The sequence below is a fragment of the Pezoporus flaviventris genome, unplaced genomic scaffold (genome assembly GCF_033815535.1).
Source record: "Pezoporus flaviventris isolate CSIRO_AGI_PZ_B2104156 unplaced genomic scaffold, CSIRO_AGI_Pfla_v1 ptg000093l, whole genome shotgun sequence".
In the NCBI taxonomy this organism is placed as follows: domain Eukaryota; kingdom Metazoa; phylum Chordata; class Aves; order Psittaciformes; family Psittacidae; genus Pezoporus; species Pezoporus flaviventris.
This window is the reverse complement of record NW_026892641.1, coordinates 3046007-3069866: the sequence shown is the minus strand read 5'-3', so window position 1 is coordinate 3069866 and position 23860 is coordinate 3046007. Positions and strand designations below refer to the sequence as shown.

At 52.9% G+C, this 23860-nt stretch overlaps 2 protein-coding genes across 5 annotated transcripts in view; both read right to left on the bottom strand.

Annotated features, from left to right (window-relative positions):
* Positions 1–23860, bottom strand: part of NFRKB (nuclear factor related to kappaB binding protein) — a 254050-nt gene that overhangs the window by 209566 nt on the left and 20624 nt on the right. The gene's annotated exons all lie outside the window — the stretch shown is intronic.
* Positions 4524–22560, bottom strand: ST14 (ST14 transmembrane serine protease matriptase). Of its 4 annotated transcripts, none has more exons than XM_061476046.1 (20): positions 22472–22560; positions 21762–21917; positions 13915–14074; positions 13635–13762; positions 13308–13378; positions 12821–12981; positions 12153–12188; positions 11466–11703; positions 11221–11360; positions 10798–10895; positions 10486–10595; positions 10046–10176; positions 9702–9806; positions 9227–9334; positions 8997–9110; positions 8329–8457; positions 7961–8147; positions 7211–7485; positions 6193–6329; positions 4524–5044 (listed from the first exon to the last, which is right to left on the bottom strand). In XM_061476046.1, the coding sequence occupies exons 3-20, from the start codon at positions 14069–14071 to the stop codon at positions 4883–4885; spliced, it is 2487 nt and encodes an 828-aa protein (XP_061332030.1). In that variant the 5' UTR covers positions 14072–14074; positions 21762–21917; positions 22472–22560; the 3' UTR covers positions 4524–4882. The 4 variants fall into 4 exon arrangements, with proteins under 4 accessions (XP_061332030.1, XP_061332029.1, XP_061332028.1 ...); XM_061476045.1 differs by lacking the exon at positions 22472–22560 and adding an exon at positions 22373–22463; XM_061476044.1 differs by lacking the exon at positions 22472–22560 and adding an exon at positions 22210–22348.

Below are 23860 nucleotides of genomic sequence, written 5' to 3'. Positions count from 1 at the left end.
CTTTAGATACAGTGAGATCTGTGCTTTAGCTTTAGAGTGAGATCTGTGCTTTAGCTTTAGATACAGTGAGATCTCTGCTTGAGCTTTAGATACAGTGAGATCTGTGCTTGAGCTTTAGATACAGTGAGATCTGTGCTTGAGCTTTAGATACAGTGAGATCTGTGCTTTAGCTTTAGATACAGTGAGATCTGTGCTTGAGCTTTAGATACAGTGAGATCTCTGCTTGAGCTTTAGATACAGTGAGATCTCTGCTTGAGCTTTAGATACAGTGAGATCTCTGCTTGAGCTTTAGATACAGTGAGATCTCTGCTTGAGCTTTAGATACAGTGAGATCTGTGCTTTAGCTTTAGATACAGTGAGATCTGTGCTTGAGCTTTAGATACAGTGAGATCTGTGCTTGAGCTTTAGATACAGTGAGATCTGTGCTTGAGCTTTAGATACAGTGAGATCTGTGCTTGAGCTTTAGATACAGTGAGATCTGTGCTTTAGCTTTAGATACAGTGAGATCTCTGCTTGAGCTTTAGATACAGTGAGATCTCTGCTTGAGCTTTAGATACAGTGAGATCTGTGCTTGAGCTTTAGATACAGTGAGATCTCTGCTTGAGCTTTAGATACAGTGAGATCTGTGCTTGAGCTTTAGATACAGTGAGATCTGTGCTTTAGCTTTAGATACAGTGAGATCTGTGCTTGAGCTTTAGATACAGTGAGATCTGTGCTTTAGCTTTAGATACAGTGAGATCTGTGCTTGAGCTTTAGATACAGTGAGATCTGTGCTTGAGCTTTAGATACAGTGAGATCTGTGCTTGAGCTTTAGATACAGTGAGATCTGTGCTTTAGCTTTAGAGTGAGATCTGTGCTTTAGCTTTAGATACAGTGAGATCTCTGCTTGAGCTTTAGATACAGTGAGATCTCTGCTTGAGCTTTAGATACAGTGAGATCTGTGCTTGAGCTTTAGATACAGTGAGATCTGTGCTTGAGCTTTAGATACAGTGAGATCTGTGCTTGAGCTTTAGATACAGTGAGATCTCTGCTTGAGCTTTAGATACAGTGAGATCTGTGCTTGAGCTTTAGATACAGTGAGATCTGTGCTTGAGCTTTAGATACAGTGAGATCTCTGCTTGAGCTTTAGATACAGTGAGATCTCTGCTTGAGCTTTAGATACAGTGAGATCTGTGCTTGAGCTTTAGATACAGTGAGATCTCTGCTTGAGCTTTAGATACAGTGAGATCTGTGCTTGAGCTTTAGATACAGTGAGATCTGTGCTTGAGCTTTAGATACAGTGAGATCTGTGCTTTAGCTTTAGATACAGTGAGATCTCTGCTTGAGCTTTAGATACAGTGAGATCTCTGCTTGAGCTTTAGATACAGTGAGATAGATCTGTGCTTTAGCTTTAGATACAGTGAGATCTCTGCTTGAGCTTTAGATACAGTGAGATCTGTGCTTGAGCTTTAGATACAGTGAGATCTCTGCTTGAGCTTTAGATACAGTGAGATCTGTGCTTTAGCTTTAGATACAGTGAGATCTGTGCTTGAGCTTTAGATACAGTGAGATCTGTGCTTGAGCTTTAGATACAGTGAGATCTCTGCTTGAGCTTTAGATACAGTGAGATCTGTGCTTGAGCTTTAGATACAGTGAGATCTGTGCTTTAGCTTTAGAGTGAGATCTGTGCTTTAGCTTTAGATACAGTGAGATCTCTGCTTGAGCTTTAGATACAGTGAGATCTGTGCTTGAGCTTTAGATACAGTGAGATCTGTGCTTGAGCTTTAGATACAGTGAGATCTGTGCTTGAGCTTTAGATACAGTGAGATCTGTGCTTGAGCTTTAGATACAGTGAGATCTGTGCTTGAGCTTTAGATACAGTGAGATCTCTGCTTGAGCTTTAGATACAGTGAGATCTGTGCTTTAGCTTTAGATACAGTGAGATCTGTGCTTGAGCTTTAGATACAGTGAGATCTGTGCTTGAGCTTTAGATACAGTGAGATCTCTGCTTGAGCTTTAGATACAGTGAGATCTCTGCTTGAGCTTTAGATACAGTGAGATCTGTGCTTTAGCTTTAGATACAGTGAGATCTCTGCTTGAGCTTTAGATACAGTGAGGTCTCTGCTTTAGCTTTAGATACAGTGAGATCTGTGCTTTAGCTTTAGATACAGTGAGATCTGTGCTTGAGCTTTAGATACAGTGAGATCTGTGCTTTAGCTTTAGATACAGTGAGATCTGTGCTTGAGCTTTAGATACAGTGAGATCTGTGCTTGAGCTTTAGATACAGTGAGATCTCTGCTTGAGCTTTAGATACAGTGAGATCTGTGCTTGAGCTTTAGATACAGTGAGATCTGTGCTTGAGCTTTAGATACAGTGAGATCTCTGCTTGAGCTTTAGATACAGTGAGATCTGTGCTTGAGCTTTAGATACAGTGAGATCTCTGCTTGAGCTTTAGATACAGTGAGATCTCTGCTTGAGCTTTAGATACAGTGAGATCTGTGCTTTAGCTTTAGATACAGTGAGATCTGTGCTTGAGCTTTAGATACAGTGAGATCTCTGCTTGAGCTTTAGATACAGTGAGATCTCTGCTTGAGCTTTAGATACAGTGAGATCTCTGCTTGAGCTTTAGATACAGTGAGATCTCTGCTTGAGCTTTAGATACAGTGAGATCTCTGCTTGAGCTTTAGATACAGTGAGATCTGTGCTTTAGCTTTAGATACAGTGAGATCTCTGCTTGAGCTTCAGATGCAGTGAGATCTGTGCTTGAGGTTCAGATGCAGTGAGATCTCTGCTTGAGCTTTAGATACAGTGAGATCTCTGCTTGAGCTTTAGATACAGTGAGATCTGTGCTTTAGCTTTAGATACAGTGAGATCTCTGCTTGAGCTTTAGATACAGTGAGATCTGTGCTTGAGCTTTAGATACAGTGAGATCTGTGCTTGAGCTTTAGATACAGTGAGATCTGTGCTTTAGCTTTAGATACAGTGAGATCTGTGCTTGAGCTTTAGATACAGTGAGATCTCTGCTTGAGCTTTAGATACAGTGAGATCTCTGCTTTAGCTTTAGAGTGAGATCTGTGCTTTAGCTTTAGATACAGTGAGATCTGTGCTTGAGCTTTAGATACAGTGAGATCTGTGCTTGAGCTTTAGATACAGTGAGATCTCTGCTTGAGCTTTAGATACAGTGAGATCTGTGCTTTAGCTTTAGATACAGTGAGATCTGTGCTTTAGCTTTAGATACAGTGAGATCTGTGCTTGAGCTTTAGATACAGTGAGATCTGTGCTTGAGCTTTAGATACAGTGAGATCTGTGCTTTAGCTTTAGATACAGTGAGATCTGTGCTTGAGCTTTAGATACAGTGAGATCTGTGCTTGAGCTTTAGATACAGTGAGATCTCTGCTTGAGCTTTAGATACAGTGAGAGCTGTGCTTGAGCTTTAGATACAGTGAGATCTCTGCTTGAGCTTTAGATACAGTGAGATCTGTGCTTTAGCTTTAGATACAGTGAGATCTGTGCTTGACTTTTAGATACAGTGAGATCTGTGCTTTAGCTTTAGATACAGTGAGATCTGTGCTTGAGCTTTAGATACAGTGAGATCTGTGCTTGAGCTTTAGATACAGTGAGATCTTTAATTGTACGACCTCCTGCAGCAGATGAGGTAGGACCCTACATCCCAGGAGGTGAGCTATTCCAACAGCAGTCTTGCACAGAGCAGGGGTTACACATGGATGGACTGCACCGCTCCTAAAGGTGTGTCCAAGCCTGTTTGGGCTGAGCTCGGGACGGGGTGTGCAACTTCAGCATCCACTGTGCTGTGGCTGAGGGTGCTCCTCAAGTCAGGCACATCCCCAGTATCCTGTATGGGTCTGGAGGTTTTATGGGTCTGGGTCTGAGGGAACTCATGGGGATACTGGGATCAAACCAGTCATGATCCATCTGCCTTCTAGCTCTCTGCTGCAACCTGCTGCCCATCCTCTGTGCAAGGCAGAGACCCTGCAAGGCCCTGGCTCGCAGTGTGGACCGAGGGGGATGGATGCCATAGCAAAGCTGGTGAGTGAGCACTTTGTCCATGTTTCTTACACTGCAGCAGCATTGTGCAAGCACAGGTTCCACAATCAGAGGCAAAGACTCTCCTCCTGCAAGGATTTCTGCCTGGAATGCGGCTGTGCTCTCACAGGTGCCCAGGGGAGGGGTACAGGATTGCAGTGTGGTATTGGAGCAGCATCACAGAGCCAGAGCATTAGAAAATATCCCAGTTTATTTGAGCAATCCCATTCACAGAGTTTTACAAAACAAGGTATTTACAGGCACGGAAGGCACGAACTGAACTCACCTGGAGTGTGCTCTATGGCAAGGACCGGGCTCCACAGGGCGAAAAGGGCTGAAATGAGCACATTCACGAGTCCCATTTAGCTTTACAAAAGTCAGGTGGGTCTCGGAGGCTGCTGCCCTGGGGTGGTGCTGCAGGGCTGCACATTCAGTGCAGCACACACCGCGATGCCAACGCTGCTGCTGGTGGGGGAGTGACACCGTGCTCCAACCCCAAGAGCAAGGGCTGCGGACGGCTGTTTGGAAAGCAACGCAGGGCTTATCCTGAGAAGCTGATTCTGAACCTGTCCCAGTGATGTTTTCCCCTACACACAAAGTGGTTTCTTTTTCTTTCCTTTTTAATTTAGTTGTCATTGATTTTTGTAGATCTACTGCTCCTACCCCATTGTCCATCGGAGCTGCACTCACTCATCCACAACCTCCAATCTGTCCTAGTCCAACCATGCGTTTCTAAGCTGGGAGGTGGGATGATGACTCGGTGCGAGGTAGAGGGAGGGTTCAAGTTCACAGTCGAGGCTGGATGTGCATGACCCAGCCCAAGAGGTGCCCGCACGGGGCCCTGTGTGTGTGTGTGGCCTCAGAGGCCGGTCTGCTGCTGGATCCAGTCCCGCAGGCTCGTGAGGCGGCTGTACACTCCGGGCTTGTTCCTCTGCGCGCAGCCGTCGCCCCAGCTCACCACTCCAGCCAGGAACATGCGGCTGCTGGGCTCCACGCTGACCAGGGGCCCTCCTGAGTCCCCCTGCATGGGGAAACAAGGGGCAGTGTAAGCACCAACGGTGTCCTCATGTGTGAGGCGGCACAATGAAGCACCACACCTGAGCCATAACCCATCGCTCCAGCCGTAATCAATCCCAAGTGAGCTGTTCCTGGCCCTTCCCATGAAATACGGTACATAAACCTGGAACACAGACTGAAGTGTGGCAACAGGGGCTATTCATAACAAAGTACTACCATTAACCAGGGTCCTAAGAGCAAACTAAAGCGCTAAACAAGCAGCCTACCCTCCACCTAAGTAAGTCTCAAAACCACCGCTCCAGTTCATTGCTGCTACCAGAGCCTAAGTCCTGCATTCCCTTGAGTACCCATGTGGAGTTGTTGCCTATTCAATGTACTAAGAGCAGAGTACAGAACTAAAGCAGCCTGCTTTGCTAAGAGCAATAAACTGGTGTGGTGGTTTTGAGACTACGTAAGTCCTGCATTCCAATGGGTATCCAGATGGACTTGTTGCCTATTCACAGTAATGAGAGCAGACTACAGAACTAAACAAACATCTGGTAACAGCAATGAACTGATGTGATGGTTGAGAGCTGCATCCCATTCAGTATTCAGGTAGACTTGTTGCCTGTTCAAATGAGAGCAGACTACAGAACTAAACAGCCTACCTAACCAAGGCTCTGATAACAAACTGATGTGGTGGTTTTGAGACCCAAGTCCTGCATCCCATTGGGTATTCAGGTAGACTTGTTGCCTATTCACAGTAATAAGAGCAGACTACAGAATTAACCAAGCCTCGATAGCAATGATGTGGTGGTTTTGAGACCCAAGTCCTGCATCTCATTGGGTATCCAGGTAGACTTCTTGCCTATTCACAGTAATAAGAGCAGACTAAACTAACCAAGCCTCAACAGCAATGATGTGGTGGTTTTGAGACCTAAGTCCTGCATCTCATTGGGTATCCAGGTAGACTTGGTGCCTATTCAAAGTAATAAGAGCAGACTACAGAACTAAACAAGCAGCCTACCTAACCAAGGCTCTGGTAACAGCAACGAACTGCTGCGGTGGTTTTGAGACCTAATTCCTGCATCCCACTGGGGATCCACATGGAGGTGTCTATTTGCTATGGAAGTGCCATGCCAGCGAGGGCTGAGCAAGCAGCCAGGTTCCTACCTGGCAGGCGTCCACGCCGCCGGTGAGGATGCCCACGCACATCATGCGCGGCGTGAGCTGGTCGGTCAGCAGCTGGTTGCACACGGTCTGGTTGATGAGCCGGATCTCAGCCTTCTGCAGGACGGAGGCACCGCTGCCTGCCGGGAGCAGGAGGAGGAGGGAGAACTGTGAGGAAAAGCGTGTGCCCGTTTCAAGCAGCGTTTCCCTCCCATCCCGTCTCCCAGCAACCCAACCCCATCGCAACACTGCGCTTGCTCCATTTTCCCACCAGGAACGTTGTGTGCTCCTAAGGGAATCTCCTTTGACTCCAGGCTCGAGGTGAGCCACTGCATTTACACTGTGTCCAGGTGATCCCCCTTGTCCCCAAAGTGGCACGTAGCATCACAGAATCAACCAGGGTGGAAGAGACCTTGAAGATCATCGAGTCCAACCTTTACCCCACTAAACCACGTCTGCATAAAGAACACCACTGTCTATGGTGATGCTAAGGCACCATTTAATCTACATTGTGCTCTATCAATACCATTCCACAGTACTTATTATCCACATAAGACTGACAGAGGAGGGTAATGGATCTGGTTTTTGGCTCTTCCTGGTTTAGAGCTTAACATTTCCAAGTTTGGGACCAAAAGCATTTTGGTGCCTGAGAGACTTCTGCGCTTTCACTTTGTTCCTGTATCAGTATCTGAGCTCCTCCTGACTTTAAGTGCTATGTAAAGACATTCGAGCACCTCAGTAACAACTCCTTCAGTCACCTTCATTGCGTTGTAATGGACTAATGACTGCTGCAAGCCTAAGAATCAGTTTATCACCTCCTGTGCTAAACCGCCTGGATTTGCTGCCATGACCAGTTCAACTGATCCACAAGAAAACAGACCCCAAACCAACCAGGATTCAGACACAGAGAGGAAAGTCTCCTAAGAGGCTGTGCCCTACCCACCATTAAGAGGGATTTAAGGATACAATTCAGACTCCACACCAAACCTATGTACGGAAACGCATCGACTCCATCACTCACCTCCTTCCGTCGTCGCTCCCCACCCGGTCACCCACAGGTCCTTGCCCACTGGGAAGCTGTGTGTGGCGTCAGGCAGGCAGATGGGCTGGACGAAAGAGGAGAAGGTGACAGGGGTCTGCAGCTCTATCACGGCGATGTCGTAGTCGTAGGTGTAGTCGTTGAAGTAGGGGTGGGAGATGATGCGCTTGATCTTCCGCATCTGCACGTTGGCGTTGCTGAGGTCGCCTTGGTCCGTCAGGCCCAGGTAGGCGGTCCACAGGCTGGGGTCTGAGTACCTGCGAGCCACAGGGCACATGGAATGGTTTGGGTTGGAAAGGACCTTAGAGCTCATCCAGCTCCAACCCTGCCACAGGCAGGGACACCTTCCACTAGAGCAGCTTGCTCCAAGCCCCTGTGTCCAACCTGGCCTTGAACACTGCCAGGGATGGGGCAGCCACAGCTTCTCTGGGCACCCTGTGCCAGCGCCTCAGCACCCTCACAGGGAAGAACTTCTGCTTTATCTCCAAACTGAACTTCCCCTGTTTCAGCTCAAACCCATCACCCCTTGTCCTATCACTACAGTCCCTGATGAAGAGCCCCTCTCCAGCACCCTTGCAGCCCATTTCAGACACTGGAAGCTGCATGCAGACCTCAGAGCAGAACAGCCTCAATGTTCTCAGCCTGTCTCCATCTCAAACAGCTTCCTCAAGGAACGCCGCAGGGATTGGCTCTTCCCGGACGCAATCACAACCGCGGCAGGGTCCCACGTACCTGATGCCCTGCAGCTGCAGGAAGCAATGCGCCGCTGACACCAGCCAGCTCTCGGAGACGAGCGAGGCGCCGCAGATGTGGCCCTGGCCCCGGACGTGGAGGCTGACCTGCCACGGCCACTCCCCCACGTCCGAGTTCTGCCCGCCGACGATCCGAGACTTCCTCGTGTAGGAGCGGAGCCCGCAGTCTGTGGGGCAGCACAAGGGGCGCTCCGTTACTCCCCGGGTATCCCCATTACCCACATGGATGGGCTCTTCCACTAGAGCAGGCTGCTCCAAGCCCCGGCCAACGCGGCCTTGAACGCTCCCTGTTTCTCTTCAGACTCATGTGCCCCTAAACCCGTGTCCCCCCTTCCCCAGGCTACTCACTGCAGTTGTCCTCATCGGAATTGTCCTCGCAGTCCTGCTCCCCGTCGCACTCTGGGTTCTGTTTGCTGATGCAGCGCCCGTTGCGGCACTTGTAGGTGTATTCCTTGCAGGTGACCGTCACCTGGCCCGCTATGGGCAGGATGAAGGGGTTAGTTCCGGTTCTGGGGACCCCTTTCACCTCTTCTGCCCATCCCCTTGAATCCTGTGTTCAGCTCTGGGTGCCTCATCACAAGAGAGACATTGAGGTGCTGGAGCGGGGCCAGAGAAGGGCAATGGAGCCCAAGTGTGATGGGCAACGGCTGAGGGACCTGGGGGGGTCAGTTTGGAGAAGGCTCAGGGGGGACCTGATCGCTCCCTACAGCTGCCTGACAGGAGGATGGAGCCAGGTCTGCTCCCAAGGAGCAAGGGATGGGACAAGAGGAAACGGCCTCAAGCTGCACCAGGGCAGGTTTAGATGGAGCTGAGGAACAATTCCTCCCCCAAAGGGTGCTCAGGCATTGGAAGTGCTGCAGTCACCGTCCCTGCAAGTGTTCACACACCCTCAGTGCCATGGGTTAGTGGTGGCCTTGGCACTGCTAGGGAATGGTTGGACTGGATGATCCTAAAGGTGTTTTCCGACCCTGTGGATGCCCTGACTCCAGGGCTCTGTGTCCAGGGGCCCTCCTCACCTTTCCCACAGCTGCCCTCGTCGCTCCCGTCCCCGCAGTCGTCTTTGCCATCGCACTGGCGTGTACTGGGGATGCACTTCCCGTTGGTGCACTTGAAGCTGTCGGCAGCGCAGTCTGGAGAGGGGAGCAGCTCCTGAGAGCCAGCACCCAGCCCCGTGGCACCCCGCTGTGTGAGCCTCCTTCGTTGCCCCCCTCCTCCTGCCCTCCTGCCCACGGGGTGAGTTACTCACTGCACTGCAGCTCGTCGCTGTTGTCGCCGCAGTCGTTCACGTTGTCACAGACCCAGAACTTGGGCTTGCACCAACCGTTCTGGCACCTGAACTGCTGCTCCGTGCAGGCTGCAAAGGGATAGCGATAGCTTAGGCTATAACATGGGATTTACACTGTCCTGGAGAACAAAACTGCCTGGAGAGCTCAGCCAAACCCATACTGGTCATAGAAAAACACATTCCCAGCTGGGAAAGACTGGAATGGGAGGCAGATCACAGAGAACCCCAGCCTGGTTTGTGTTGAAAGGGACCTTAAAGCTCATCCAGTCCCACAGGCAGGGACACTTTCCACTGGAGCAGGTTGCTCCAAGCCCCTGTGTCCAACCTGTCCTTTGGGACAGGATCCCAACCTGACCCCACACCGAGTGCCTCCCAGGATAAGGCAGCCCAGTGCCAAGCCCCAGCCGCCCCGCACAGACCCCGAGCACGGACTCACTGCAGGATCTCTCGTCGCTGCCATCCACGCAGTCCAGCCATCCATCGCAGCGCATGCTCCGGTCGATGCAGCGCCCCGTGTTGCAGGTGAACTGCCCAGGGCAGGCTGCGAGGGATGGAAAGGGATGAACCAACCCATGAGCCTTCCAGCCACCCCCCTGTGCCCTCCCCACAGGACACCACATTCCCTATAGAGTGCAGCATTCAAACACAGCGTTTCCAGAACGCAGCAGGAACACAAGGGGGGGTTTCCCCCCTGGAATAGCACATTTCCCCTTGTAAAGGGCAGCATCAGCACAGCCTCCAGATCTATTCCCCTCCACCAGCCCCAGGGTTTCAACTCACGATCACTGGAGTCATAGGACAGGTACTCAGCAGAGAAGCCGGTGTCTGTGTAGGACTGGTCTGAGTGGAACCGGACTTCTATCCTGTCACTGGTACTGGTCACCACGAACTGGGATCGCTCCCCACAGTACCTGCAGGGAGAGACAGCAAAGGGGAGTGAGTTGCTGTAGGTCAAAGCTTCTGTGCCCCCCAAAGGGCAGCAGGGGAGAGCGTGGGGAGGATTCCACCACAAACTGCTGCACCTCAAGGATGCAGGAGCTGCGTTTTGCTGCCACTGACAGAAGGTTTGGGCCGCTCACAATGGAGCACGGGGCTCCCTTCTCCCCACGGGGCATGGAGCTACAAGAGCAGGTCAGACCCCAGCGCTCATCCCATCCCTATCCCAGCCACAGGTTTCAGGGGAGCACAAGGTGCCACGTAACCGAGCGCCTGATGCCTACCTGGTGCTGTTGATCTGCACGTAGTCCTTGGTGCAGGAGCTGACCGGGATGCCGGGCTCCAGCACAAAGAACATGTTGAATCGCACCTTCACGTTCTTCCTGGAAGGAACCTGCAAAAGGAAGCCAGGATAAGCTTCATGGGAGAAGGGCTGTGTTTGGAGGGAGCACAGAGACGTTCCCCAGTAGGAAAAGAAACACCTTCCCAAAAGCCACCCTCAGCACCACCTCCTAAGCCCCCAGGTCAGACAAAGCAGCACGTCCCATATAGCCAAGCTCATTTGACAGCAAGACAAGGAGAGGATCCCATCTTACCTCGATGCTCCAGACACAGTCCATGGCTGGGGGGTAGTGTGCTGGGTAATAGGGGGTGGTGAAGGTGCCGCTCTCTCCTCTCAGAACCCCACCGCAGGCTAGAAGATAGGCAGGAAGGTGGAACCAGGTTAGAGATAGGTTTTCCCAAGCCTTGTGGCTATCACCCGGGGTAGGAAGGGAGGCAACAGTCTCTAACAAGGTTAAATCAATCTATCTCTGCAGAGAGAAGTGCTCAGAAGGAGAGAGAAGAATGAGGTGCTTCCTGCAGCCATCAATCCACACGTCGAATCCCACCTAAGTCTTATCTTGGCCTCCCCAGGGGTTACAGTTACAGCAGCTCCAAGAGCCGAGATGTGACCCGCTCCCAGGTCTCCCTGGGAGCATCCCTGGCACACTGAGCGCATCCCTCACCGCTCTGCTCACCTTTCATCTTTGGGAGCTGGAAGAACTCGGCCTTGAAGCCAGGGAATCTGCCCTCCTTGTTGGTAACCAACGCGACGAGCATGACGTTCTGGGAGGACAGGAAGGTCAGGTTGTAGGAAGGGGCGTAATTCCCACAGAGCCTAGAAGTCCAGGACAGAATCCATTAGGCTGCACAGAGCAGCACCCATCCCCGGGAGCTCAGGTACCCGCAGCACTCCTCAGCATCACCCTGATGGGACCCTCACCTGACCAACGTGTGGGGCTCCACGGGGCTCAGGGAGTTGTACACCTTGATGTAGTCGCTGCCATCCGTGCACGGCTCCAGCTCCAGCGTCTTGAAGGTCAGGCTGATGATGGAGTTGGTGTCTGCCCTCAGGGTCCAGTAGCAGAGGGCGTTGTTGGGGTAGGGGCTGTTGGGGAAGCCCGGGGTGGTGAAGGTGGTGACCTCCCCTTCCTTGGCGTGGAGGGCAAACATGCAGATACCTGCAGGGAGAGCAGGGAAGGGTTGACCAGGCAGATGAGGAGGCTCTGCCCTGCCTTGCCCTGAAGAGCAGCACTCGCAGCTCCTCCTCTGCCTGCAGGCTGTCCCTGGGCAGGGAGCACCTTGGCTTATCCACCTCCATCTGCAAAGTGAGTCACTGGGGAATCCCAGCCTGGTTTGCCTTGGAAGGGACCTTAAAGCTCGTCCAGTTCCAACATCCAGGGACCCCTTCCACTAAAGCAGCTGGCTCCAAGCCCCTGGGTCCAACCTGGCCTTGAACACTGCCAGGGATGGGGCAGCCACAGCTTTTCTGGGCACCCTGCTGCAGTCTGATCCCAAACCAGCTCCAAGCAGCACACAGAGCACCTCTCTTCAGGCCCTTCCCCAGGCCACAAAGGAAAACCACCACCCCGAAGAGGCCACTATGAGACTACAGAAGAGCTGTACTTACTGTCCCGAGAGGAGTAAGCTATGCTGGTGTCTGCAGCTGCAAGAGAAAAGGGAGGTGCTGTCAGCCTTTGGGCTCTGGAAGTCTCTGGGTGCAAAGCTGACGTTGTCCCTGGGACCCACATTGAATCAGAGAATCAACCAGGTTGGAAAAGGCCTTTAAGATCGCTGATTCCAATCATTCATCAGCACTGCCAAGGCCACCACTAACCCATGGCACTGAGGGCCTCGTCTACATGGGTTGGGAACACTTGCAGGGACGGTGACTCTAGCACTTCCAATGCCTGAGCACCCTTTGGGGAAGGAATTGCTCCTCAGCTCCATCTAAACCTGCCCTGGTGCAGCTTGAGGCCGGTTCCTCTTGTCCCATCCCTTGTTCCTTGGGAGCAGACCTGGCTCCATCCTCCTGTCAGGCAGTTGTAGGGAGCGATCAGGTCCCCCCTGAGCCTTCTTTTCTCCAGGCTTGGCTTTGCTTGTGGGTCTGTCCCTGCAAGCTGCCCAGGGGAATGCAGGGAATCCCAGAGGAGCGAAGGGGAGCGGGTCCGTGCCCATCAAAGCCAGGTCCTTACACACCCCCTTGGAGTGGTCCCCAAAGGCATCCAAGGGAGGGCTGTGACCCATAGCTCACCCCCACCCCACCCCAGCCCCAGGGACAGCAGAGCCAGCACTCACGGAAAGCCACGACCGACTCCACCTGCAGCATGGGGTTCCGCAGGCGCGCGTTCAGCTTCTGCACCAGGCTCTGCTTGTCGGCCATGGCCCGGTCCAGGCTCTCCTCCCGGTACTTGGGGACGAGGAACTCGGACCAGTAGTAGGCAATGATGCTGCCTTCGCTGCAAGGATGGGGTGAGAGATGAGGAGGGCTCAGCTATCAGGAGGAGAAGGGGCCTCCTTCTTGTAGAGGCAGTTTTGGAGGCCGGCCCCAGGGAAGGGAGAGTCTCAATGGGAGGGAAGTTAAAGCAAACCCAGGGAAGTCCCCATCAAAGCTGCCAGGCACCACCCACTGCGGTTCATCCTCAGCACACAGAGGCAGAAAGCAATAGGCATCTGAGGCAGCTCTGCAGTGCCCACCCTTTCCTGGTTCACTCAGGGTGAACACTGTGGTGCCTCCATCCCAGCACTGCCCTCCCTCCACAACCAGACAGCACAAGACACTCACCTGAAGGCTGTTATCACAGTCTCTTTGTGGTAAGGGCCAATATCTCCATGGTCCCTGTAGATATCCTCCACCTGGAAGGTTTCAAGGAAGCATGTCTAAAGCGAGGGAAGGATGGACAGAGCTTCAAGCCCGCTATGGAAAATCAGGGCACATCCCTGGCTGCACGGCCAAAGACAGGAAGAACAAGGGGGAAGCACAAGGAACTCCCCAAGCTGAAGGGAAAGGCAATACAGACACCCTCCCACCTCAGCTCCCACGTGAAGCTCCAGCCAGTCCATGCAAAATCCCCATGGGCATGGAGCAAGGGGGACAAGTCCTGCCTCTTACCGTGCTCTTCACCTTCTTGGCCAGCATGATGAACTCCGGAGAGCTGGAGTTCTCATAAGCATCAAGGAATTCCCAGTTCAGAACCCTCAAGTGGCCATTGAAAACCTTCCTGACGGGGGCACTCCTGTCTGGAAAGACAACAGCTCGCAGTCAGGAAGGGGAATCAGAGCTGGGGCTGCGGCACAGCAGCTCCCCAGTGACAGCAGTCGGGACAGGGGGGTGTGAATGCTGTGTCCCCACTTCCCAGAGCTAGAGAGGGCACCCACACACACACACTTACATTGGAAGTGCCAAACCAGGAGGCCGGTGACAAGGGACACAGGGATCAAGGCGCCGATGATGGCGGCGGCGACCACCCTCCGCTTTGGGCCGCGCTTCTCCATCTTCTTGGAGTTCATGGCAGGGAGGAACTCCACCCCTTCCTCCAGGCCATTCATGTCCTGGGAGAGGAGAGAAGGGATGGGGGGAAGGTTGATCCCAAAGCCTGGTTTGGAGACGCGCACCCAACGGCCGGGCTTGATGCTCCTAAAGGTCCTTTCCGACCTGGCTGATTGCAGGATTCCACCCGTCTGGGGTGGCTCCCCACAACACCGACAGCTCCCCATGTGCCTTCAGCATCAGCAGCTCTGCAGCCACCCCACGGCAGCACAAACCCCGAGGGCTTTTGCTTTGCTGGCCCACACACACCCGATTCCTTTGTGGGCTTCACGCAAGGTCAGCGGCACAAGCAAACGCGGGCGCTGCCCCGTGACCACGGGTAAGTCACAAGCCCACAAGCTCCAGGATCTCAGATGAAACTGCAGGCAAAAATGCATCCCTGCGGAGCGCAGGCTGTGGGGTAGGTGTGTCACAGCATCACAGCACGCAGAGCCTCCCTGCACACAAACCCAGCTACTTCCTCCTTTTACAACCCCCTGCTCGCCTGCCTCCTGCACAGACACAGCCCGCCCTTCTTTCAGCTTGGGATTACTCCCTCTTCGGCACAAACACCCACTAAAGGAAGCCAAAGCACTGAGATGAACACTCAAGGCATTCCCGACCAGCCAGACTCTCAAGACAAGCCATTATGGCTAATGAAAGCAGGAAGGAGGGATGCCACCCGCAGCAGACACGTGAGGAAGAGGAAGGTCTCCCTGCATCTTCTGCTTTCTGGTGCCTCCGAAGGGGCTCTCTGCCTGCTGCAAACTGCCCAAACCATGAGGATGCTTCACCCTTCCTGTTTTCCCCTCCCAGAAAGGAGGACAAATCCCTTGGGGATGCTCCGATTCCTGCTTGGCACCCGTGATCATACAGGCAAAACTCAAGGACATAACCCAAGGAAGCTTCCAATCAGAACACTCACAAAATAAAGCTTAAATACACAAGGATATCCTAAATCAAGGACTTTTCAATCAAACTGCGTGCAGGTTTGAAGCAGCATCTGCCTCCCAAATCATGCAGGGATCACCCCAAACCACACAAAGAGAAGAAACCAGCCACACATCTCACAAGCATCAACCCTCTGCTGCTTGCAGCCTTTCCAATATGTGCCTGCTGTTAGCAGAAAGGATTTCCTTCCCTTCCAACACCTGCAGAATTCCCAACGTTCAGCTTCACCGGGCAAAAGGCAGGGCTCAGCTGCAAGCAGGAGATGCTGGCTGTGGCCGATGCATTGGAACATCCTCTTTGAGCTAAAGGCTGTGCCTTTGCAGAGAGAAAACTCGACGGGAGGAACTAAACAGTGTGATTAAATCAGAAGGAAAACCCCTCCACCACACAAACACTGCTCCTGCATGGAACCTGGGCAGGAATGCTCACCATCTGACCCTTCTTTAGACAGTTTCTCTGCTCTTCTTGGGAACAAAGGATGCTTAAACCTCTGGGAGATGACAGCACAGCTTTGTCAGTGAGTGCCTGCCCCACAGCTGAGGCGGCAGTGACACCACGAGCATGGGGTGAGGTGATTTTTGCCGTCACTCCTGTAATAACAACAGCGATGGACAGAGAGGAACTGGATTCAAAGAGGTTTCCCTCCCTGCCTCCCTGTTTCACACTCCGGATCTCCTCCTTTCCCATCCTCTCTCCTTATCCCCACCATCCAGCCCTGACCCTCGGTGAAGCGCTCCAGGCTGGGTAAGCACCAGGGATTCCTGCAGACTCTCCTCTCACTCCGAAGCAAAGGATCTGAAGCATCCCCCAGGCACTACAGGAATGCTGAGTCAGGTCCTGCTGGGATGGTTTCGCATGAAGCCCCATGTCCCAGCATCTGAGTAAGAGGCTGAATCTCCCCAGCCCACGCTCAGCAACAAAAAGCTCCCACTGGACCTTGGTATCAGATTTGTCTGTGCCCAGACAGCACGGTCCATGCTTCCTTTGCAGGTGCTTAACAGCCCATCACAACCAGAGAGGATGTGAAGGCACATCCTGCTCCCACCTCATCCACAGAGTAATGGGGTTAAACTGAAACAGGGCAAGTTCAGGGTGGATCTAAGGCAGCTCTTCCCACTGAGGGTGCCCAGAGCAGCTGTGGCTGCCCCATCCCTGGCAGCGTTCAAGGCCAGGTTGGACACAGGGGCTTGGAGCAAGCTGCTCCAGTGGAAGGTGCCACCAGATGAGCTTTAAGGTCCCTTCCAACCCAAACCAGTCTGTGGTTCCCTGAGAAACGTGACTCAGGCTCTGTCTCACCCTCCTCAAAGAAACTCCTCCAACACCAGACACACAAAACCTTCCCTGATGCTCCCCCTGCCTGAGTCACAGCTCCAGCGACTTCCTCCTGCTGCTCCTCACTCAGCCTTCATCGTCACCATGGGGCCGTCGGACGCCCTGGTCACGGCGTCAGCCTGGTTGGCGTGGCTGCTGCAGCAGGGCAGCCACATGCCAATCAAGTGAAAGGGCCAGAAAGACATTACCCTGCTTCCTCCGTGCCTCAGTTTCCCCTGGAGCACCAACCCCATAGGGAGATGTGGAAAAGGAGCGTGCAGGGATTGATCTGGAGGTCTCTGCGTGCAGAAAGCTCAGAGAGAAGCCCTGTCCTCAAGCAAACCTCCCCACTCCTCCTCCTCCAGGACCCATCACACCATGTACTTTTAGGCAGCAGACTGGACAAACCAGCTGCAGTGACTAATTCTGACAGCAGGAAGTTCAGCAGCACACGGTGGGACCTGCCACAGCCAGCTCTGGGTTGGAGGGGCTCCCCAGATCCTCCTGCAAACGGGGGTCCACAGGGAGGCTAGGATGTGCCACAGAGCGTGGCTCTGCGGGAGAGAGGTTTCTGGGATGCAGGCAAAGCATCTGGGATCAGCATCTCCCCAAAAAGGCTGATTTCTGCCTTGTCTGGGGGTTCCACCAAGCCAGCGGGATGGGTCTCAGGGACCAAAAGCCCTCACTGCTCCTATCTCCTCCCAAACAGCATCTGGGTCACTGGACCCTGACCCACAGAAGGACTGGGCTCCTGGCCATCAGCGTTACCCATCCCTTATCACTGCTGTTTGTCCAGCACCAGGCAGCTATGAGAGCCAACTGCTTCCCTCGACCTTTACCACATTCCAGACTCATTCCTGGTCTGACACAGGACTCAGGGCCAGAACTGTACAGATCACAAAGGGGAAGAGAAGACAACCTCAGTGCTAAAGACCTGCTATCTGGCACTAATGTACAACAACAGGAGCCCATCACATGCAAAGCTGGGGTGGCCTGGGGAGGTCTCAGCTGAAGCAGAGCCATTGGACTAAGTGGTTATAGACTCTTGCTGGGTAATTACACCCTGCAGATCCCAGCCTGCGTGTCCAAGAGGCAATTCCCACCTCTCCTCCTCCAGCCACACCTCGGGTGGCTTTCAATACAAACTAAAGCAAACAGCACAGGAGGAATGTGAGGAACGAAACCCATCAGCTTATCACCCAGCCCAGCACGCCTCTGACACCAACAGGGTGAGCTTGGGCAGTGCAGAGAGAGCCTGAAAAGCTGTATTTTCAACACCTGATCATACTGAAAGCCAACAGCAGCTTTGGGGTGCTGGGATAAGGGGAAGTAGCCTGTTTCCTGTAAGGAACAGGAGATGGACACATGGCGTGCAGGGCATCAGCTCGCTTCACCCAAGTACAGGTACACAGCTCTTGATCAATTGTACTGCAGGAAGAGACCTGATAATAATCTTCTCTCTTCTTATCATTGATAAGAAATCTATGGGAACAGCATGTGTAAGAGCTCAGTTTCCTTAAGGTGTGTTCATTCTGTGTTGCCCCAACACAAGCAGTAAAAACACTCAAAGAACCTTGGCCAGTGTCTTCAATTCCATCTTAAGGGCAATGTCACCAGCAAATGATGGCATCAGAGCTAAGGAGGGACTAGGGAGCAGGAAATAAAGGACATGAAGTCCTCCAGGCTGTTACCTTCCAGGCACAGAGGGCAAGTGCAAGAGTGAAAGATCCAAGTCACACCCCCCCTGTTTCACACACCAGCTCCCAGCTCACTCCTCTGGAGCATTTGCTTGCCTTGTGACCGTCCTGAGTCACACGAGAAACCAGATTCCTTCAGGTTTATGGCAGAAGAAACTGAAGTTCATGTTTGCATAGGGCACACGGGCTGGGCTCAACGCAGGGTGCCCACGCTTCCAGTTCTGCCTCTGTTGAATGGAAAGACTTCTACACTCGAGCCTCAGCAATCTGAGGGGGGGGGAGAGGGCAATAACACTGCCCTAAAGGCCTCATTCGTGTAGCTGTAAGCCATGAAATTCCTCCCTATAACACACACGATGTGCCAAGAGCACAAGGGAAACAAACAGCATCCTGCATCTTTCCTGGTACAGAAAGTCCTGCTTGAATAACAAAAACATCCCTTGCCTTTCTCTGGCAAACCCATCCCTATGAATTAGTCCCAGCATGGAAATACAGACTGAACTAGGTTGGAAAGGGCCTTTAAGATGGATGGAAATGGCACCTTGTGCCCTGGGCAAGGCAAGAACCTTTGCTCTGACACCTTCCCCACAGCCATGCCCTGGGGAACACTCTCGCTGCTCCCTTCGGTGGCTTTACCAAGTGATCCTTTGTTTGCTGAGCAAAGGTCTGGTGCACTCTGGATCAGCCTCAGCCTTTTCCTCATCCTGCCTTCCTTATCCCTTGGCACCAACAGCAGCCAAACTGGCCTGAGCAGTAGCTCACCTGAGAGAGAAGCTCTGCACCTTTCCTAGGAAGAGGAGAGGCTTCTCCTCCCTGTGACCGAGGAGGGGCATAGTCATTGTAAAACAACTCACGTTCACTCCATCTTTATAGGGAGCCAAGTCCAGCAACAGTTGGTCCAGGAGGAACAAATTCCTCAGGCTTTTTACTACCAGGAAGGGCAGGGAAGTCCTGGATCAGAGCAGTTCCTCTTGAACTGCTGCAGGGGCAAAATGGATGTGCACGAAGGGACCTGCCCGAGCACTCAGCCCTGCCATAAACCACCCAGTTTATGCCAAGAGAACCAGCCTGGAGAGGAAGAACACACTGCCACAGCGGTGTCACCCTGCCCTGGACAGGGAACAAGATGCTGGAGCTGAACGGCATCAGTGAGAGCATCCCCTTCCTGCTCCCTTGCAGCCACGGTGACCCTGGCACACGCAGACGGCAGGGCTGGAGGCAAGGGAAGCTTTCTCTTGCTGATGGGCACCTCCTTTGCCATTGACAGTAAGCACTAAGGCTCACACACCGACACCAGGTGAGCTGCAGAGCCCTGATGTGCCGCTTTAACCTCAAAACCCAGCTTGAAAGCAGCTCTGTGACACAGAACAGGCTTCGGGGTGCAACCCAAAACCCCTGCGGGGCCCTCAACCAGCAGGACCACAGCTTAAGCTCACTCAAGTCTCAAAGCACGCTGATAACACATCAGTTAATGGTGAAACCCCAAAGCCCTGACACTCGAACAAGTTTAGTTGGCTCTGTCACTCACCAACCAACAGCCCCTCCATGCAGTTTGTCTTTACTCACATCCCAGTGCCCCCGATCAGCCGAGATCGGACCCGGGGGCAGCGCACATCGAGGCACTGATTTCCCCTTCCCCTGTGCTCCCGAAGCAGGAACAGAGCCCAGACGGGTTCTCCGGACCCCACCGGATGGCGGAGGGGCAGCTGGGAATGCCGCCTGCATCCCGAGGGATGCTGAGCCGCCCATAGGATCGCGCCCCCCCGTGCTCACCTGCGCCTGGGTGCTGTACCTCATGCCGGAGGCCACGGGGCCCCGCTCCATGGCGAGGCGGTGCTGTGCGGGCTCAGGCCGCCATGGCCTCGGCGCTGTGCCCGGCTCCTCCTCTCTGTGCCCCGGGCAGGTGCGGGAAGCCGGAAGCATCCCGTGTCCCCTCCTGTGTGCCGGTGCAGCGCCCGCCTCTCCCGCTCCGCAGGAGGGGAGCATGGGGAAGCCGTGCCCTAAAGCAAGCGCAGGAACCCTTTGGCCATGTGCTTTGCACACAGAAAGCTGCGTGGTGCCACCGCTGATGCTACAGGTTAAGGGTACCCGAGGTCTGATCCCTTCTCGGGTGAAAACAACCACGATGCGATGAAAACCCTACTGCAAAGAGAGCACATAACTCCCTTTATCCCAGCGTAAAACCTGCTCTCCGTTTGGCTACAGCACTCTCACAGGGCAGAGCTTCTGCCTAAGAGCTCATCTCAGTCTCCCCTCTGGCAGGTTAAAGCTGTCCCTACAGGCCCTTGCCAACAGGGCATGTAGTAAAAATATCAGCAATAACCCCTGGGTCTAATATTAAACGGTGCCATCCAGAGAAGAAAAAAGAGAATGGAATGGGAAGGAGAATGGGAATGGTCTAATGCAGGTTTCAAAGACAGCCGTTAACAAGGAAATCTGCCTTCCTGACAGCCTCCCTCCATCATTTTCCCCTTCTTGGAAAGACTTCCTCCTCCTGCTCCAGTATTCAGGTTTCTTACTCAGGACTGAATCAAGATTAAAACACCTGGACCGCTGTTATCTGTGTTGGAAAGGCTCTTCCCATGTCTGGCTTACATGTGACAGTCTGTGTCTGCATGCCAATATGCCTGTCAATCTGAATCCTGCCCATCCCACTGCTGATCCCTCTTTGCACCCATTGATCCAGCCTTGGACCTGAACACTTCCATTCCCCGGAGCCCTGTTCTGGTGCAACAGGAGTTGCCCACCTTTCCCACCCCACAGGGAGATGCTGGGTTACCTCTGTTTCCCTTTGCTCCTGCAGAGCCCAGGTTTGTGGGTGTTTGGGGAAACAAGAGGCAGCATCAGGCCTCTGCTCCTGCTGTTTTCTCTCTAGGTGGAAAACCACAACCTAAGGTCTATGTTCGCTCTTTTACCACCACCTCCCCTGCTCCCTCTGCAGCTACCAGAACCCCCCCTGCTCACACAGCACAAGTACCTCCGGATTGCAGGTATTCCCCTTCCAAAGGTGTTTGTTAGTCAGCCTGCTGAAACTAACCCTGCTGGCTGATGTCAGGAGCTGCTCTCGGCCCTCCTGCTGATGCCCAACCCTGTCCAGCTCTGCTTTTACAGCCACTCCCTGCCTGGGTGACTGTAAGTGCTCCAAGCTGACTCCATCACCCCTGTGAAGCAGCGTATCTGAGGAACAAAGCAGCCTCTCCGAGTGCTTTGTTTCTGCACATTTCTCCTGTTCAGCGTAACAAACTCATCTCTGCCAGGCAAACACGTTTGCTCTGGGATGTGGCTAATGAAGGCAAGGTGCAGACTCACCCTCTGAGGCCTAAGGAGGCTCTTGCAAAGATCCACAGCTCCTGGCCTCACGCAGAGCTGTGGATGCCCAGGTTTTCCTGCCATTCCAGCCACTGGAATGATTTTACACACTAATTCATTAGCCCAACTGGCTCTTTGAACAAGGGGATGCAATCCCCGTGGGGGAATAAAGAAAGCAATACACATGCTAAATATAAACTACTATATAGCTGGGAGGCAGCTGGTTTAGAGCCCTAAATGACAGGATTCATGCTTCTCTGCTGCCAAAGCACAGTGATTTACTTCAGGGCACCATACATCCCAAACCATCAAAGCAAGAGCTCCCAATAAGCAGCATGCCACATCCTTTTGTGGTAAGACACTTCCATGTGTCTCTGTGGCCTGACTGAAGGATGCTGAGGTGAAGAAAGATGCAGCTGAAGCATAAAGAGCAAGCACTTACCCACGTGCAGTGGCAGCAGTCAGCAATGAAGCCTCTCTTTCTCCCGACTGGTATCAGTTGATTCAATGGAAGTTGTCACCTCCTCCTAACGTTTTCTCCTCGTATCAGAGTGGCCACAATGGCATTACAAGGGCAGCAAGTGGAGGTTCAACACGCCTTTAGGAGGAAGGAGAGAGCTGAAACCTGAGAACCAAGTCGGTCTTTGTATGCAGGTCACAAGAGCTAAACTTCCTCGACCCCCAGGAGAGTCCTAGAGGAGACAGGGATCAGCTGCAGGAGCAGTGACCGCTGTCCAAGCAAGCAGGGTACTTCCACATCAGCTCCCAGCCTTGGGAATGCCATCCACGTGGAAGAAGGGAAAATATAGCTGCTTTCATAAGGGATGCAGGGAAAAGTCTCCTGGTGGAGGCAGTTCCCAGTAATCCTAGCTCAGCCAAGGAGCACCCACCATCCCTACGGCAGCGAAGGGCCGGATTCAGACTCAGTGGTGCCAAGGGCTTTTCCTCCCTGCTGTGTGTCCCAAGGATTCGCTTCTCGGTGTGACTCCTACATCGAGGTTTCAGCGACTGTGCCCTCCCACCCAGATTCCTGCCGGACAACCCCGAAACCACCCGATGTCTGCAGCTAAAAGGCTCAATCCGGTCCGACAACTCCCCGCAGCAGCACAAGAGATTGGGAGAGAGATAAAACCTCACAGGGTGTCCTGTTACCTTGCATTCCAAAGGGTAAAGAAAAGGCTGATTCAGTGGGAGAGGGAAACGTCACCCAGAAGCTCTGTGGTTTCCAGCTGAAACGGCAGCAAAAGGTGAACGCTGGGTACTGCCCCGCTGAGGATCTGCACTGGGATTGCTCTTCCTGAGCTGGAAGCCCGAGGGAAGCTCTCATGGCATGATCCAGCCCCTTCATCTGCAATGCAAGGAGAATAATTACTGGCCTTGGAGAATGGGGAGGTGTAAAAGTGCAGGGAGCTGCCCTCGATTGGCCACATGCTGCTTGGAGGCAGAGCAGAGGTGGTGAAGCTTTTCAGAGAGCTGAGCAAGGATCACTGCATAGTTTGGCTGGGAATTTACCTCTTTGATGTCAAATCTCTCTGGGGTGAGAGTCCTGCTTCCAAACATGGCTTGGGCAGGGAGCTCAAATAGCTGTGCCCTCCAGAGATCAAGCTGGCCAGACCAACACACCAGTGACCAGCTCCATCCTGGGGATAAGGGCATGAGGTGAAGCAAAGGATGTGACTGTATTACTACACTATTAGCTGGGTCTCTTTCTTGAGCTCTTCTGTGGGTCAGGAAAGCAGAGAATCTCTTGTTGTGAGCTCTGAATCAGCTAGGCTGTTAAGTGCAGCAGGGTGGACAGGCTGGCTTGCCTGGTTTGTGGCACTGTGTGTCCTGAAACCCGGCTGCACACTCAGGCACACCCAAGATTCCAAGTCAGTTAAGGTCCTGTCTGTCTAACTGCAGATGATTGTCTAACGAGCTTAGGCAATGATTTAGCTGGGGGGGGGGCATCAGAATTGCCCATTTCTGCGTGGTTTATTGCAAACAAGTAGAGCTGACCCGTGCCCACCTGCCTTCCCACAGAGAAGGAAGTTCAGCTTCAGTGTTGGTGTCCCCTCAGCTGTTTAAAACAAGCAAAGAGAAACTGTGCAGCTGTGACTTTTCACTTATTCCTCTTATTTCCCTCACTGCGGTGGTGCAGAGGACAAGGAGGTGGGTACATAGTGAGGAGGTTTGCTGGTTTATGGTCCAGCTTCTGCTGTCTTTTAGACAACAAACTGCCTGATGTCCTTCCAGCTACCCCTCTAGTGGGGTTTGGTAAGACTGCACATGCTGGTAACGTGCTTACTACCCTCAAGCAGGAAAACTGGCTGTGGAATCACCCACACATTCTCATCTGTGAGAGGTGAGAAGCAGTGTGTGCTCTCCTAGATGATGCTCAACCTCTTTGGGATGAGGTGGCAGGCTGAAACACTGCCTAAGTCCATTCTGCACCCCAAAAGCAGGATCACTCTGTACAGGGACTCCCCTCCTCTCAAGACAATCTATCCTAGCATTAAGGTGTCCTTACTTTGGGTGAGTTTTCCTAACATCCAACCAAGA